The sequence below is a fragment of the Crocodylus porosus genome, unplaced genomic scaffold, assembly GCF_001723895.1.
Source record: "Crocodylus porosus isolate Cpor-Errol unplaced genomic scaffold, CroPor_comp1, whole genome shotgun sequence".
NCBI classification, from domain to species: domain Eukaryota; kingdom Metazoa; phylum Chordata; order Crocodylia; family Crocodylidae; genus Crocodylus; species Crocodylus porosus.
Genome location: NW_017728931.1, coordinates 123,969,926 through 123,987,356, shown reverse-complemented (window position 1 = coordinate 123,987,356; position 17,431 = coordinate 123,969,926). Strand labels below are relative to the sequence as shown.

The 17,431-nt window shown below is 41.6% G+C and overlaps 2 protein-coding genes across 5 annotated transcripts in view; one reads left to right on the top strand and one right to left on the bottom strand.

Moving 5' to 3' along the window:
• Positions 1-17,431, bottom strand: part of FBXL13 (F-box and leucine rich repeat protein 13) — a gene marked incomplete at its 5' end in the record, with an annotated part of 190,279 nt that overhangs the window by 90,449 nt on the left and 82,399 nt on the right. Inside the window, one exon of the mRNA XM_019543969.1 lies at positions 3,224-3,276. Coding sequence (XP_019399514.1) covers positions 3,224-3,276 — 53 coding nt within the window. The remainder of the gene's footprint in view (positions 1-3,223; positions 3,277-17,431) is intronic.
• The window catches only part of LRRC17 (leucine rich repeat containing 17), a 41,749-nt gene that overhangs the window by 18,659 nt on the left and 5,659 nt on the right, over positions 1-17,431 (top strand). For all 4 annotated transcript variants that reach the window (XM_019543604.1, XM_019543605.1, XM_019543603.1 and 1 more), the window contains one exon: positions 8,601-9,493. In XM_019543604.1, the coding sequence (XP_019399149.1) occupies positions 8,731-9,493 (763 nt within the window). In that variant the 5' untranslated portion in view covers positions 8,601-8,730. The remainder of the gene's footprint in view (positions 1-8,600; positions 9,494-17,431) is intronic.

The window sequence follows — 17,431 nt, the reverse complement described above, 5'->3', positions numbered from 1 at the left end:
CCCGGAGTTTAAAAAAAAAAGCCCCAGTGCTCACCAGGTGCTGCCAGGCAGTGGGGCGCTCCCTGCTGCCCCCCACTGCCCCATACTGCATGGGGGGCTCTGAACGAGCTGCCAAATGTCTGAATCAGATTCAGCCGAATCAATTTCAGGACAGTGATTCGAATCACCAAATCAAATCACTGTCCCTCGAATTGACTGAATCAGAAGCGAACACTAGCCACTTCACACAGGCCTACTGTCTGAGTGATTCAAGCCATTTTTGTTGCATCTGACAAAGATATGGGAATCTTTTGTAACACAAAATAATCAACCTGAGTAATGTGAAAGGCTACCCTTCTTAACTTTATTGACTCTTTCCAATTTTCCCCAGAAGTTTCTTGGGAGCACTGACTGCTGCTTTCATTTGTCTATATATAATGATATGCCACTTTCATGTGAAGTTCATTACTATGAACCCCACTGAATATTGCGGGGGTTCATGAGATGTCACAGATTTCCTTGCATTTGTTGTACTGATGGCATGTGGGGTCTCCCTGAAAAGTCCATGTTATGCTGTATCCATTTATGCTGCTTTTATTACTGTATACATTATATTACAATGTTTCTATATAGTTTTCTGGTTTTGGTCATGGTTTAATCAGAGGAACTGAGGGATGCCTACTTAAAGACAACGATTTTTGGAATGCAAAGCATTCTTTATTTGTGCTTTGCATTTGAAAGCTTGTTGAGCTTTATTCCAACTATGCAGTTTGTTCAATAAGAATTATCATGGAAAAAAATCCTCGCCTCTTGCATAATTCCTGGACCATCACAGCTCCTTCACTGTAACACTAGAGTTTGCATAACTGCTAATTATTTCTGATCATTGTGTTATTAGGGCAAGGATAATCACCACTCCTAAATTACAGACAGAAAAGGCCACTGGTAGGATGGGCATCCAAGTTATTGTCTCTTTGTAATGGGAAAAACAACTGCACAATAGCAAAGGCATCTGTGTGAAATGGACCATTAGCCAGAGGAACATCCTAACAGGAAAGAAATTTCTAAGGATTCTGTGACTCAGGGGTGCCCTTTAAGCCCCAAAACTCTCTCTGCAAGATGATCACTGAGGACCAACTGAGATGATCTAAAGCAGAGTTTCTCAACCCATGGGTTGCAAGAATATTTGAAAGGGTCGCGACTATCATAGAAAAATGCAGAAAAGCATGGATTTTGCCCCACAGGCTGGCAGAGTTCCAGCCTGCAAGGGGCTGGGGGAAGCAGGAGGAGAGTGATCAGGCAGGGGGCAGCCAGGCAGGGTGGAGAGCAGTTCTGCAGCTCCCTGCAGGTTAGTCTATGGGCCAGAGGGGGGACACAGAAATTGCATCGGGGGAGTGGGGGAGGCCCACAGGTGATATGTAGGGGGCAACATGTGCCTCCCCGGATTCGTGAGCCCACAATGGGCACAGGGCTACAGTCTGCCTGCACCAGCATAGATAGGAGCCACCTCCATGGCCCAGCAGGTGGGTCTCAGTGTGGGAGAGTGCAGCAGGGCAGCAAGACTTGTTGCTGTCTTTGCTGCAGCCATGAACGCCATGCCAACTGCAGCGCCAGCAACACAAGGAGTAATGGATGGGGGAGGGCCCACACCTCCCTCACCACTTTCCAATGACAACTGCTTGCATGCCGAGCCATGGCTCTACCCCACCGCCTTGGCCTGGCTGCCACCAGTAGTTCCCTCAGGCCATGACACCTCCATAGAGGGGAAGTGGGATGGTGGATAGCATGGGCAACTCAAGGTGAGTGGTGGTGGTGGTAGCAGCCAGGCCATGGTGGCGGGGTAGAGCCATAGCCCAGTGCACAGGTGACTGGCAGCAGGAGGGGGTGAGGGTAGCATAGGCCCTCCCCCATCCATTACTCCTCGTGCTGCTGGCTCTGCAGCGGGTAGGGGGTTCATGGCAGCAGTGGTGGCAGCAGCAGCAACAAGTCTTGCTGCCCCACTCCACTAGCCTGTGCTGGGACCCACTTGATGGCTATGGAGGTGGCTCCTGCCCATGCCAGTCCAGCCAAGCTGCAGCCCTGTGCCCAATGTGGGTGAACAGATCTGGGGGGCACATGTCCCCCATGTCCCACACACTGGGGGACTCCGGCAACAGACTGGGAGTGAGGGGCAGCAACAGGGCTGGAGGGAGTGAGGAGCACTGACAAGGCCAGGGGGCTGTGGTTGGGAGTGAATGGCACCAGCAGGGCCAGGGGGTTCATTTTCTACTTAAACTATTTACTGGGTCAGGACTGGCCATCAATGTTTACAAATGGGTCCTAGTACAAACAAGGTTGAGAACCAATGCTCTAAAGGTCATCTCCCAGAGCAATGGGACCTGAGCTTTACCTGCCTCCCTTAGGTCTTGCCAGCACTTAGCAGAGAGGATTTTGCCAGCCAGAAGTATCACACCCTTGTCTGTTCATGCAGGCCCCCCTCTTCCTTGGCAGAGGCCTGGTCAAATATTGTGAAATTACATGCATCACTGACAGTAAAATGTTATGAAAGATAACCAAAGGACTTGTTATGAAAACAAGACTAAACCTAAGAGATTAGTAACCATAGGTTGCAATACAGATAGAGATATAAGAATAAACAAATGAAAGGAATTATCAGAACAATAATCTTGGCTAAAATATAAAAATATATTGCAATTACATTTACCTTAAATACCACAATTCATGCAAACATAACAATAATGATAAATATAGCACTACCTATACATAGAAACTAAATATGCCATACAAGTAAAACAAATTCAGGAAAACAGCAGGACGTCCCATAAACACCACAAAATATTATAGATTCATGACCCTTAACTGCAATTATTTTCCAAATGAATTGCAAAATATTGTCAAATTAATTAGGCGGCAGATTATGAGCAAACATAATGATAATTAGATATGTGGATGTTAGAACAAAACTAGCAATTTCTTGTTAACTTGGAAATATATAGTATCTAAGATCCTTCTCTGAAACTGGTAAAATTGCAAAGCTCATTTTGTTAAAAAGAATCCAAGCTGAGTAAGCCATTTTTTCTGATACATCATAAAACAAAAATTGAATACTAATCAACTCTACATTGACTTTCTCAAAATCTGAAAAAAATCAATGAGACTTAGATTCCCAATAAACACTTTTGAAAATCCCATCCCCATCCTCATATAATTTTAGTTTTTTGTACAGAAAGCTGTAAATACTTACGTTTAATTCCCGGCATTCAGAGAGATTTATGTCTTGCAAATTTTTACATTCACCTAAAATTAAAAAAAGACTTTTATATTACAGTTAAAGTTTAAATGTGCAAATTCTCTGATAATCAAAGTAACATAGGAATTGCCTTGTCCATCTAGTCCAACATCTTGTTGTCTGAAACTTGCCATAATTGAATGATTTAGACTTAGAAGAAGTTGCAAGAAACAAAAGAGAACAAAATTATGGAATACCTTTTTTTTACAGTAAATGTTGTTTCCTATCCCTTACCAGTCAATGGTTACCTTATTGTTTCCATCAGTCACAGAGAGCACATGAGTAAGTGTCTCCCTTCTCACCTCCTTAGCCCAGGGCCTTGGCAGGTCCTGGCAGCCAGTAGAAGCACTTAAAGAAAAAACCCTGTACAGCCTCTGTAGCCATGGAATAGTAGCCTAGATATTTTTTTAGAACAACAAATGTCTCTGACACAAAAGCAATCTTCTTATCAAATCTCAAATGCATGGAGATGTCAGAACTTCTTATCATAAGTACAGTAAGAATTTAATATGGGTAAAACAGTATGTTTAATCTTCCCCCACTCTCAGAAACAGTTCATTCACTTAAGATGAAATTTAAAAAGCAAAACCCAAAAATATCAGACTGAGGCAGATACCAAACATGAGAAATTCAATATACAATGTTCAGATAAAAACAATAAAAGATTTTCAAAACATTTCAAGTTTGGAAAAGAGGCAGCCATCTGTATGATTTTATCTGTAAACAAACATTAATGCAATGATATACTTGCATATCCCACTCTACGGAAACAATGATCTCAACTAGAGTTTTGATCACAGAATCATAGAAGTAGGGTTGGAAGGGACCTTGTAGATCTTCAAGTCCAACCCCTTGCCTGGGCAGGAGAAAAAACTGGGCTCAAGTGATCCCAGCTAGGTAGGCATCAAGCCTCCTCTTAAAGACCCCCAGGGTAGGAGCCAGCACCACTTCCCTTGGAAGTTGGTTCCAGTTCCTAGCTGCCCTGACTGTGAAGTAGTTCTTGCGGATGTCTAATCTAAACCTACTTGTGGCCATTATTCCTTGTTATGCCAGGGGGCGCTAGGGGAAACAAGGTCTCTCCCAAACCCTTCTGGTCCCCCCTTATGAGTTCATAGACAGTCACCAGGTCCCCCCTCAGCCTTCTCTTGTGAAGGCTGAACAGGTTCAGGTCCCGCAGTCTCTCACTGTAGGGTCAGCTCTATTGTCCCCGGATCATGCGGGTGGCCCTCCTCTGGACCCTCTCAATGTTGTCCACATCCCCCCTAAAGTGGGGCGCACAGAACTGGACACAGTACTCCAGCTGTGGTCTGACCAGTGTTGCAGAGAGGGGGAGGATCACCTCCTTGTCCCTGCCAGAGATGCACCTGTGGATGCATGACAAGGTGCAGTTAGCCCATCCAACCGTGACCTTGCGTTGTCGGCCCATGTTCATCTTGGAGTCAGTAATGACTCCAAGATCCCTTTCTGCCTCTGTGCTCTTAAGAAGGGCGTTTCCCATCTTATAAGTGTTCCACTGGTTACTACTGCCCAAGTGCAGCAGCCTGCACTTGTCAGTATTGAAGCGCATCCTGTTTTTGTTAGCCCACCCCTGTAACCTATCCAAGTCCTGCTGCAGTCTTTCCTTCTCTAGTAGCATGCTCACCTCACCCCAAATTTTGGTATCATCAGCAAATTTAAACAGGATGCTTTTCACCCCGTCGTCCAAATCACTGATAAAGAGAGAACAGTGCGGGCCCAAGGACCAAGCCCTGGGGACTCTGCTTCCCACTCCTCCACAGGTCGAATATGACCCATCCACCACCACCCTCTGAGTTCAACCCTTCAGCCAATCTGCAATCCATCTGACTGTGTAGGCATCAATGCCACAGTAGCCCAATTTTTTAATGAGGATGGGATGGGAGACGGTGTCAAAGGCCTTGCTGAAGTCCAGAAAGACTACATCCACGGCAACACCTTCATCCAAGGCTTTTGTGACCTGATCATAAAAGACAATCAGGTTGGTCTGACATGACCTGCCCCTAATGAAACCATGCTGGTTGCCCTTGAGCATCATCTCTGAGGCCAGCCCATCACAAATATGCTCCATGATGATCTTCTCAAAGAGTTTCCCTAGGATTGAGGTAAGACTGACGGACCTATAGTTGCCCGGGTCCTCCCTCCTCCCTTTTTTAAAGATGGGGACCACGTTGGCTATCTTCCAATCATCCAGCACCATATTCTATCCTAAGAGATTCTGTGAACAGGAGAGAAGGACAAAGATGCTTACTTAGAAATATGGGGTGCTGACAGATGTTGAGGGGAAAAAAACCCACACATTTTACTGAAAGAATCAGCTGTAGATAAAAGTGCCAAAAAGCCCTGCTGAAGCACCCAATCTATACAGACGCTGGGCAAGCTGGGTCCAATTAACGCAATGCCCCTTCTGAGAATGTGCTGGTCTTGGCACAGGAGTACGCCCAGTTTTAATTAAAGCACCATTTTGGGGTGGATTTTAATGTCTGTAAGCAGCCATGGTAGAAATTCTTGGAGTTTGCTTAAAAAAAAAAAAAAAAAAAAAAAAAAATCTTCTCCTGCCTTTAAACCCGAAAGTTTGGGAAACATTATTGAATATTGAAGGATAACCCAGACAACTCTAACCAGTTAAAATTGCCTCCATTGTTGATAGGCCACACATCATATCATCTCTATGCTCCCTTCTATAATCCTGAACAAGACAGAGATGAACATGTCTTTCCACAAAGGGGAAACCAGGACATTGACCAGGTTGCATCAGAACTTCATAAGCGTTAACCCTAATATGGTAGAGAATCTATGCTTTCTTCAGAAATATTAAACAAAATCCATAAAAAATCCTTATGCAAAAACAGCCTCCTTAATGAAAATCAGAAGAAAACAGAAGCACTGACATCTTGCATCTGCAGAGGGCATGAAGAAATAGCTTTCTGAAGTGTTAAGTGCTCCCATTCATCTCAACGGAATGCTAATGCTGAAGCCTTGCTATGACAATTAAAATGTCAACCTTTGAGCGTATACCACAAGAAAGGAAATAAATCATATTAAGAAGATAAGCACAGTATTTTCAGAGTCTTACCTCTGGCTTCTGAACTAGCTGTTATAAATCAGGAAATAAACCTTGCAGTCATTGTAGACAGTTCTCTAAAAACATCAGTTCAATGTGCAGTGGCTACCAAAAAATCCACTAAAATATTAGGCATCATAAGAATGGAATTGAAAGCAAAACAGAGAACATCAAAATGCCACTAAATAAATCCATAGTGTACCCATGTCTTGAATATGGTGTGCAATTCTAGTCTCCATATCCCCAACGGATGTAGCAGAATTAGAAAAGGTACAGAGAAGGACAACCAAAATGATCGGGGCATGGAACAGTTGGCATACTGTGAGAGACTAAAAAGCCTGGATTCGTCAGTTTAGAAAGGAGAAGGCTGAAGGGGGATATGATAGAAATCTGTAAATCATGAAGTGAATTGCTAACTGTTGTCCAACAAGTCCCAGAATACTAAAACTAAGGGGAACACATTGAAATCAGTAGATAACAGGTTAAAAATTAACAAAAGAAAATACTTTTTCATGAAACACATAGTTAAATTATGGAATTCACTGCCACAGGAGGTGATAGAGGCAGATAATACAGCCAGGTTTAAAAAGGGACTAACCAAATTCATGGATGATAGATCTATTAAGAGCTGTTGAAAAGAATGGTCAGAGATGTTTCCAATGGTATCTCTAAACCAATATTCGTGGATACCAGTAAGGGTAATTGATAGGGGATATCTGGTTTAATGCTCTCCCTCTAAAGCATCTACCCCTTCCACTGCTGGATACAGGGTATTGGACTAGGTGGACCACTAGTCTGACTCAGTATAGTACTTCTCATGTTCCTCTGTTCTTAATTTTATTGTCAAAACTGAGCAAAGCTTAATTTGTGGGTAGAACTCAATGAGATTCAGCTATAGGAGATGGAAATAAACTTATATAATTCACATACATTAGCTTTCCTCCCCCAGGTTCCTCTTTGCTTCATTTTGGACTTCCCCTAGGCAGGGGGATCTGCCACAATCCCAGGATCAGAAACCTATGAAAATGGTAGGACAGTTCAGAATAAGAGAGAATCCAGTTGTGATGGATGCGATTAAAACCTGCCTGAACAGTTTCCCAAAAATTAATAAATAAAATTAATTATATTTTTCATAATATGTAATGGACAAAACCATTAATTAAGATGCAGTTTCATAAAATTACGTGCATTAGTAGAATGCTGATATAGACTGCTGCTGGTAGATACAGAAATTAAATGGTGATCTTACAAAAGCTTTTCCAACAAAATAATTACAATCAGAAGCATTCTTATTTTTTATTTTAGATGGAAATAGTTGCACTACTTTTTAAAAGACATTTTTCCATTTTATATTATTAAACTTTACAGAAACAATTACCCGTGTCCTCCTGTTTGTACCACACTGATATTATTTTATAATGAAATCCAGAAGTTACTTTAACTTCATCAGATAAATCTACCACAAAAATAGATTGTACAGCTTTAAAAACAAATGTTAATATAGCATTGAAAAAATTAAATACTAAGAAAAAAAATCCAGTCTCAAGGTCATATTATTTCTTTTACATGTGCACAATATAGATGAAAGTGAATGAGGGTTGCTTTGGCTTCCTGATGCAGACAAGGAAATGTTACAAATATATTGGTGATACCTAGGTGGCAGCTTATTCTTATATTTTAAATACTGTAATTTTGTGTATATCTTCACTAAAAAAATGTTGAGTTCAATAAAATTCTAATGAATCTTATTGAAGAAAAGGGGGGTTTAGTTATGGTTTTCAGATGAGTTAGCAAGTCAAGATTTCCCCATATTATTGAAGGTGAACACACGGGTAGTACACGTTCACTCTCTCCTGCTGGTCAGCTCTGTTGGGATGGTTTGCATCCCAAGTGCAGTGGGAAGATGCAGTTCTTGCTTTCCCTTGATACCATGCCTATGATTGTGCTTGGCTCTTCTGCAGGCAGGCACAATGAGAAACTCACCAAGGACCTCTCATAAATCCAAGTGAACAGCCAATCAAAACCTAGCCAGACTCTAGGCCTACATTTTGACTCAATTTGCTATGTTGATCAAAATGAGTGAGAAAGACAACTTTAACAACTAAGGAGTAAGATGTGACCTTAATATTTCTGCCTGAGTAAGTTTCAAATTCTGTGCTAATTAGACTATTTTGTAATGCTTCATTTTATGCACTAGTCTCTATGAAATTGTCTCTCTTAAACTTTCTTACATTCTATTTTCTTCCAACACAGGGACTCCACATACCCCAGCTGTGCCTCCTCAATTTTAAACAACGCTGGTTTTAAGACTATCCAACCTCAAATTTCAAAGGAATACTTGGCCTGTTCCACAGAAAGTAATTGGAGCCAGCTGCATGTCAGGATGCGAGTAGTTACTATTATAATACTACTTTTTCTGTGTAAAACTGCTGACTTGAGGAAGACAAGAAATGGGAGCTTCAGAAACAAAGCGAATAACGGAAAGGCAAGCAGGTTAAGGAAAGCATCTAGCACAGTTAAGCGCTATGCCCCAGGGCTGCCTTGTGATATATATACTTATCTTCATGAGAAATACTTGGATTGCCAAGAAAGAAAACTAATGTTTGTGTCACCTAGTTGGCCTGAGGATTTAAAACACATGCTGCTAGCAAGAAACAGAATTCGCAAATTGAAGAATAATATGTTTTCCAAGTATAAACTATTGAAAAGTCTGGATTTACAACAGAATGAAATAGGAAAAATTGAGAGTGAGGCTTTTTTTGGCTTAAGTAAACTTACCACACTTTTACTTCAGCATAACCAGATCAAGATTTTATCAGAGGAGGTTTTTATTTACATGCCCTTCCTAAGCTACCTACGTCTTTATGATAATCCATGGCATTGCACCTGTGACCTGGAAACTCTTATTACAATGCTGCAGCTTCCAGCAAACAGGAATTTGGGAAATTATGCCAAGTGTGCACTTCCAACAGAACTGAAAGATCAAAAACTAAAGCAAATAAAAATTGAACATCTGTGCAGCGAGGAGGAAAGATTGCACCCTAAAAGTATAGTAAAAAAGCCTAAAATTGCCAAACCAGAATTTGATTCCTCTCTCTGCCACATTTATGTGTTTCCTGTACAAACACTGGATTGCAAAAGAAAAGGTTTGTACACATATATTTAATTAACTGGCTCAATATTCCTGCCCATCTGCTACATTAGTTTGCATATCAATTATATTACAGAAAAATCGGTATAGTACGAGGAAGCTTTTGCTTTAACTCATACTGACAATTTCTTATTCTTGTAATTATACACAACGTAGTAACAAGTCTCGTGTTATTTTACCTCCATGCTGGAACCCCAACTCTGTAAAAATACGTACTTAAGGTGTAGAAGCAGGTATAACTCAACTAAAATCAACAAAACTTCTCATGGTGCAAAGTTAAGCACATGCTCAAATTATAACAGTATCAGAACCCAGTTTTTTTCCAATTTTACTCTAGAAATTTAACTGCTGCCTCTATAGGCCTACATATGATCACAGTTGTTCCAAAGTGGCTGCACTGTTGGAGAAAGCTCTTTCTCCCTTCAGTGACAAGCACAACAAAGCCAGAATTTGACAACAGAGAGCTGTGAACCCAGATAGGAGTTACCAGCAGTGCTTGGAGGCCCCACAAATGAACTTACTGAATGGGAAGGTGTTGTGAAACACACCCCCTCCCGCCCCCCCATGCATGACTACTTCCATTGAGGGTAGTGCTAGTTGCTTCTCTTAAAAGTTACAGCAACGGGTATTTCTCTGTGCCTGGGAGGCATTTTAAAGTTAAAACACTTCCAAGTGCTGCTACACAGGAAGTGGGCTCCTGCCCCTACCCTAATGCATCTCAGATTCTTAGGAATCATAACTAAACCCTAAGGGTAAACCAGCTGGGATATGTGAATACATAAGTGCAAGTCTGTCTATGTTTTACATTTATCATATTTTGTCTCATGTTTCCAAAGAAAAAACAAAGATATTTTAGCTGTGGGCTGTTCTTTGGTAACACCCTTTGCAAAATGCAAATGCAAACAAAAAAATAAATACAAGTACCAAGACATGGGAGTAGCCCAGTTTGGGAGGATTTTGCCCAGCCCTTGCAAATTATTTTTATCTTGTAGTATGCTTGTCAAACTGCTTAATATTTTCTTCTATTTGCCTTAAGAGTAACTACAAATGTAGGTAACCACTTTGATGGTGTTTCTATCCCCTAACCAATTCCAGGGGGGGCCTCTGTCTATACCCAGCTACCAGTATCAGATAGAGGAAGGCTAGACAAATTGAGAAGTTAGTAAGAGGAAACAGGTTCTGACTAGAAGAAATTAGAAGCTACAGGTTATGATAACATAATGTTTCCAATCCACATCATGTCAAAATCACCTATCCCTCTACTTTCTGTGATCTAAGACAACGGGATCCCACCATTACCCTCAACAGCTCAAATACTGAGCAAAGACAGACATCTAAGGAAATCAGCCCTAAATCTAAATCACAGACTGACACCCAAGGGCAGATCATTCACTATGTATCTATCCCACAGAGGGAACCAAATGAGTTGAATGAACTCAAAATTCTGGGAGGAGGAAAATAGAGAATATATGGCACTGCTTCTTCCCTTCCAAACTCACAGAAGCTTACCAATAAATATTAACTTTTTGTTAATGTTTCATGGGCTTTAGAAACAATAACACACTTTTTAAAATAATCTATTATTAATAATAATAATAAAGAACCAAATTGTAGCGGCCTCAAAGATACACTAGAGAGCTCCTCTATATACTCAGCAAGAGGCAGCCATGAAGCTATAGCCAGCGTCCCTTACAACAGGTTGATCATCTGACTAACAGTGTTAGAAATGATGCACATCTCAAAGGTATAACTCAGGGGTTGTCAACTGGGGATACGCATAACCCCGGGGGTACTTGGAAAGGCACTGGGGGGGTACACACGGGCAGGCAGGGATGGAACACCACCATCCATCCATCACTCTGTGCTGCTACCTCCCAGGAGCATGGCCAGGGGTGGGGGCGAGGGCAGCGGCTCCCCTCTGTGGGCCACACCAGCACCACCCAGCTGGCCAGATGTATTGCGGGGTGGGGGGAGCTTGCATGGGGCTGCCACCGCCACCATCCAGCACTGCCACCGCTGCTGCCATGTGCAAGCCCTCGCACAGCTCCACATCCAGTCTCCTCCACCCTCCACTCCGCCAGAAGGGGTAACTCCTTAAAAAGGTTGAAAACTGCTGGTATAACTGGTTCAATTTAGAAAGTGGCCAAGTCTCTGTCCTCAGCACCATGACTGAAAGAAACTTGGGAGTCATGATTGACCACAAGATGAATGTAAGCAAACAATACAATGCTTTGCCACAGCTGGCAAAGCAAACAAAACTCTGGCTTGCATCTACCAATGCACCACAAGCAAGACTCAGGAAGTCATCTCCCCGCATTACTCAGCCTCGATGAGGCCACAGCTGGACTAGTCTATCCAATCCTGGGCTTCACAATTCAGAAAAGATGTGGAGAAGTTTGAAAAAGTCCAGAGGAGAGCCATGCACATGATTAGAGGACAAAAGAGCAGGCCTTATGAGGAGAGGCTGAGAGCCATGGGACTCTTCAGCCTGGAAAGCATAGGCTCAGTAGTGACTTGGTGGCAACCTATAAGGACATAAGGCGTGTACATCAGGAACTCAGAGAACATCTGTTCACCAGAGCACCCCAAGGGAAGACAATGGTCACAAACTCCTGGAAGACCATTTTAAGCTGGATATAAGGAAAAACTTATAAGGAAAAGCTTCTTTACTGTCTGAGTTTTTTCAGGCTTGGAATAGACTCCCCCACTGGTAGTGCAAGCACCTACTTTGGACACTTTCAAGAAACACATGGATGTCTATCTTGCTGGAATCACTTGACCCCAAATGACTTCCTGTCCCTTGGGCAGGGGCTAGACCCGATGATCTTGTGAGGTGCCTTCCAGCCCTAACGTCTATGAAATCTCTATGAAATCTCACACCAGTGTTGATAGGGAAATGCAAGGGGAAGATTATGATACAACCTTATGAAAAATGCATACAGATATAGGGGTTTTTTTTTCCTTTTGAAACAGGAGTTACTCAAATACCTCTTACTAGATAAATGATATACTAGATTTGTCAGTACTTCAGAGGATAAACTGAAATTCCTTTTCCCAATGATAGCAGTATATGATTTGTATTAAATTTCTGTAAAATAAATATGAGGTTTTTAGTTCATTATTGAAGTATTAGGTTGCCCCCATTAATATCATCGTTGGCAGTCCTCAATATGAAGATGACTGTCTTCCAGTAAATAGGAAAGTCACTGGTGAGTCCATCATGACTAAGGAGGCCAATCTGAGATCTGCATGTTTGACAGCAGATGTGGCAAATAGTTCCACGAGGAAGGAATAGATCCTGGTGATGTTGGATCATAGCTCTTTCCCTTTCTCTCTCTTGTCTATGTGCTTCCATCGTGAGGCAAAAATGCTCAAAACAATGGATGCACATTATGGCACCACTGAGGACAATTTAGTGCTTGAGTCTTGCAGATATTGGATGTCAATGTTGTATTTCTTCAGATTGGCTTTCAAGGTGAATCTCTTTTGTCCACCTCTAAAGTAGTGACTGTCAGTGAGTTGGGAGTACAAGACTTGTTTCAGTAGCTGGCTGTCAGGCATCTTTATGATATGGTCTGTCCAACAGAGCTGGTGCCATGTAAACATGGCTTCAATGCTGGTGGGTGCTTGCTTAAGCCAGAATGCTGGCATTCATTCTTCTGTCTGTCCAACTGACAGAGGATTTTCTGAAGACATTGCTGATGGTATTATTTCAAAGCTTTCAGGTTTTCCAATATGTCATCCATGTTTCATATCCATATAACATGGATGGGATAACAACAGCTGGGTAGATAAGAAGTTTGGTTTGGGTCCTGATATCATGATTATTGAAGACATGGTTTTGGAGATATCCAAAGGCAGCACTGGCAGATTTTGCTTAGTGTTGAATATCAACATCTATGTTAGCTTTTTGAGGAAGATGGCTATCCAGGCAGGAGAAATCCTTAACTTTTACCAAGGATTGCCCTGTAATTGCAATATGTGGAAGAGCAGCTGGTTGGTTTCTGGTAGTTTGATATAGTATCTTGGTTTTTATGAAGTTGACAGTGAGTCCAAGCACTTCATGTGCTTCACAGAAGCAATCAAAAATGACTTGCAGCACGCTTCAATCTAGTGGGCACATGCAACACAATCATTAGCATACAGAAGATCAGTAATGGAGGCATTGGTTATCTTGGATTTGGAATATGATCAGTTGATGTTAAAGAGATTCCCATCCATGCAATACTGGATGCTGACTCCATATTGAAGTCTACCAGCAATGAGATGCAGAATAGATACAATACTGATAGAAAAGAGAACTAAGACAACTACACATAGTTGCCAGTTTCATAGTTGGTAGAGTCAGAAGGGACCTCAGCAGATCATCAAGTCCGACCCCCTGCCATGGCAGGAAAGAATGCTGGAGTCAAACGACATCCTTGCTTGATTCCAGTTCTCATAGTGAAGAAGTCTGTTTCTGAGCCATTGCTCAGGACATGTCCTGTCATGCCATCAAAGAAGTTTGATAATGGAAACAAGTTTTGGCGGACATCCAGATCTCATCAGGATCCTCCATAGGGCCTCTCTGTTGACTGGAATAAAAGTGTTAGGTCAATAAACATCTCAGTGTTACTTGAGGCAGTTATTCTGCAGCTGTCTCCCAACAAAGATAATCTCCACTGTGCCTCCGAGTAGTCTGAAAACACATTGCATAGAATCTCGTTGGCAAAGATAGTGAGACTGTTGAGGAGATTGTGGGCAAAGATCTTCCCAGCTATGGACAGGAATACAATACCCAGAGAATTCCTGCAGTCCAAACAATCTCCTTTCTTTAATATGGTAATAATTCTGGCATCTCTCAAAACATTGGGAATTTATAAATTTCAGTTGGTATTCCATCAGGACCACATTTTGTTGTTCTTCATCTGCTTAACAGCTTTCAAGGAATCTTGATAAGTCAGTGGATCTTCAAGGTAGTCCTTAATGGGGTGTTGTGGAATGGCTTTGAAGGTACTGCCTCTGGCATTAGAATCTTGGTTCAGAAGCTCATGCAAAGAGCTCCTTCCACTGTGCATCGATGGTGGAGTTGTCTTTAAAGAGGGTTGTTCCATCCTTGGACCTCAAAGGGACAACTCCTTGTTGTGCTGTAGAAACTATGCATGTTGTGGCTGTCACTAAACTTTTGAATCTCTCTTGCCTTGTCTTCCCAACACTTGCACTTTTTTCTTAAATTTTCCTCTGAGTCTCAAATTTAATGTGGTGATAAGCGTCTTCCGGAGTTGATGTCATTCTGCCAAGCTTTGAAGGCTCTCCATTTTCTGTCAATAAGAGTTTGATTTTCCCTAACATTCTCACTGACACAGTCCTGATTTTTCTTTGCAGAGAAGCAAAGAGATTCTTTGCACACCTCATGGATACCTTTCTTGAGGCTCTCCCCATGATCAATATATAGTCATCAGGGAGGTCAGAGAGTTTCTCACTGAGACATTGCTGGAGATGGCCACTTTTAGTAAGGCCTTTTAAGTACTCGATATTGAACCTCTTCCTTGATTGCTTCTTTTGTTTATGTCATTTTGGGGTGATACAAATGGACATGACAATGTATCAAACAATGATCCACCCAGCAGTCGTGTCTGCGCTGCTCATAGCTCCAGTGATACAGACATCATGAGAGTCCCAGCACACACTATCACACAGTTAAACAGTTGCCAGTATTTTGAGTAGTGGCGCATTCACGTTGTTTTCCATTTATTGCTTTGGTAGAATAAGGAATTTGTAATGATGAGACATGTTCTGAATACTTGTTCAAGAAAACAATGCCATTTAAATTTGACTTTTTCCACCCATGCCTTTCTAGGTGTTTTTTTCCATAACTCAGAGTCTCTGCCTACTCTAGTACTAAAATTGCAAAGAATTATCCTATCTTCTTTAGAAACAAGTGACAGGACTTGGGTCAAGTTTAGAATCCAATTCTTCTTTTGTTTCTTCATCTGCATCAAGGTCAGGGCATATGCACTGATGACTGTTTTATGTCGTCTGTTGGTCAGTGGAAGATAAAGGGTGATGAGATACTCACTGATGCCAGCTAGACACTCCAGCATCTGAGTAACAATCTTGGTTTTGATAGCAAAACCAACACTGTGGATGTGTCTGCCTTTTCCTTTCCAAAAATATAGGTTTAGCAACCACCATGCCTGTGACTGCTCCTGGCCAGTGTGTCTGTCCTGGCAAAGTGAAACAATGTTAATATCAAGTCATGCAAAGTTCTCTGTCCATGAGTGCTGTCCTTTGCTCTTATCAGTCACTGCTAGGGTTGTCCATCAGAGTGTGGACATGCCAGACTGCAAAGTTCATTACTCGATTTGGACTGCTGATAGAGTGATCCCATTAGACATGGTTTTCCAGCTAGGTGAACTGAGAAAGTAGACCCTAAATAGATCTGCTCAGTTATGATTGCAGCTGCTGAATTGCACAACTGTCTCAATTCCAAGTACAAAACAATCATCATGCAATCACTGCCTCTGTGCAAGTCCATAACTAGAGGTTTCTAGTAATTGTGGGAAGGAAACTGTAATCCAAAGACAAGGAAAACGTAGACAACTGGAGCTTTCTATCCTGCTGCAGCCTTCATCCACCTCTGCAGCCACTGTAAAGTATTCTTTTTTCATCTGCCTGCTCTACAACTGAGGGCTTTTGTATTTATTTTTGAATAGTTGTTAGTCTAGAAACCTCACTCTCAAACATTTTTAAAAAATTCTTTTTAAATTGCATATAGTATAGGTCACTTCCCAGCAAAAAAAAAAGCAAACCTGTTGCAGTCTTCAGCATAAACAAATTACTGACAACTAAAAGGACACATTTTTAGGTAGCTTATCAACAGATTAATGTCTTATCCAGCAGTACCCAAGAGAACTGTGCCTGCACAATATCAATACATTTCAGATGTCTACTTGTCTACTAACCTGGCTAGGGTCCAGAAATTTTTCAGCTAGGCCTGGATGCTAATATAAACCCTAAATTGTTCTCTATTCTATGTCATTCCCTAGGCTACTAATAGGACCAGCATATTATTTTATTCTAAAAAATAAATTTCCCTCAGACAGGTCAGATCATTACTTTTCCCAAGGATCACAGAAAACAGAAGTCATATGACTAAGAGGACTTACAAAGAGGGACTCTGAGTTTTACTCTCTCAGGCCCCTGGCAGACATTAAAATAATGGTGAATAGCAGGACATGCAATGTTTGGAGTAGGGTATAAGGTTCCTCAGATCCTACTGAGACTCAGAGCTGCCCCCAGCACTATCCTACAGATCAGGCAGGAGGTGGCTGTGTGCAGGATTTGGGGGCAATCCTTCTCAATCCCAATGGTTAGCTGAAATGACTCAACATTACTTCTAATAGTAACAATCATCATATTTTCACTTGTTTTAATACTCTGGACACTTTACTTTTAATAGTGTGAAACAGAAAGGTACAAGGTAGCATCGTAGGGTCTGATTATGGAATCTTCTCTCATACTGATGAAACATTTTCATACAGTTAGTTCCATAGGTTTCATTTAATGAAGTGACTAAGCTCTCCACTATCAAACCCTCTATTTATATATCAGCTTTTATTCAAAGTGTCTCCTTATATATCTATACACTCCTCCACCAGGCTCATAAAACCAGAGGGGAGAGTACAAACCTGAGACCAGAGTGGAGAATACAAGCATTTGTTCTTGTAAGAGAAGCTCTCTCACAAAGGAGATCTCTTCCAGATTGTTGCTTGAAAGATGTTCCCTGGAAGAGGCTTGTTTCCTTCAGAAGAAATTGAACAAATTCTTGCACACTTGTCATTTCTACCAGGAGAATGGCAAAAAGAAAAATTCAATGCCTGCACATGGCTTGAAATAAATCTGTTTCAGTCAAAAGGAGTTACACAAGGAAAACTGTTCACACTAACTTGTG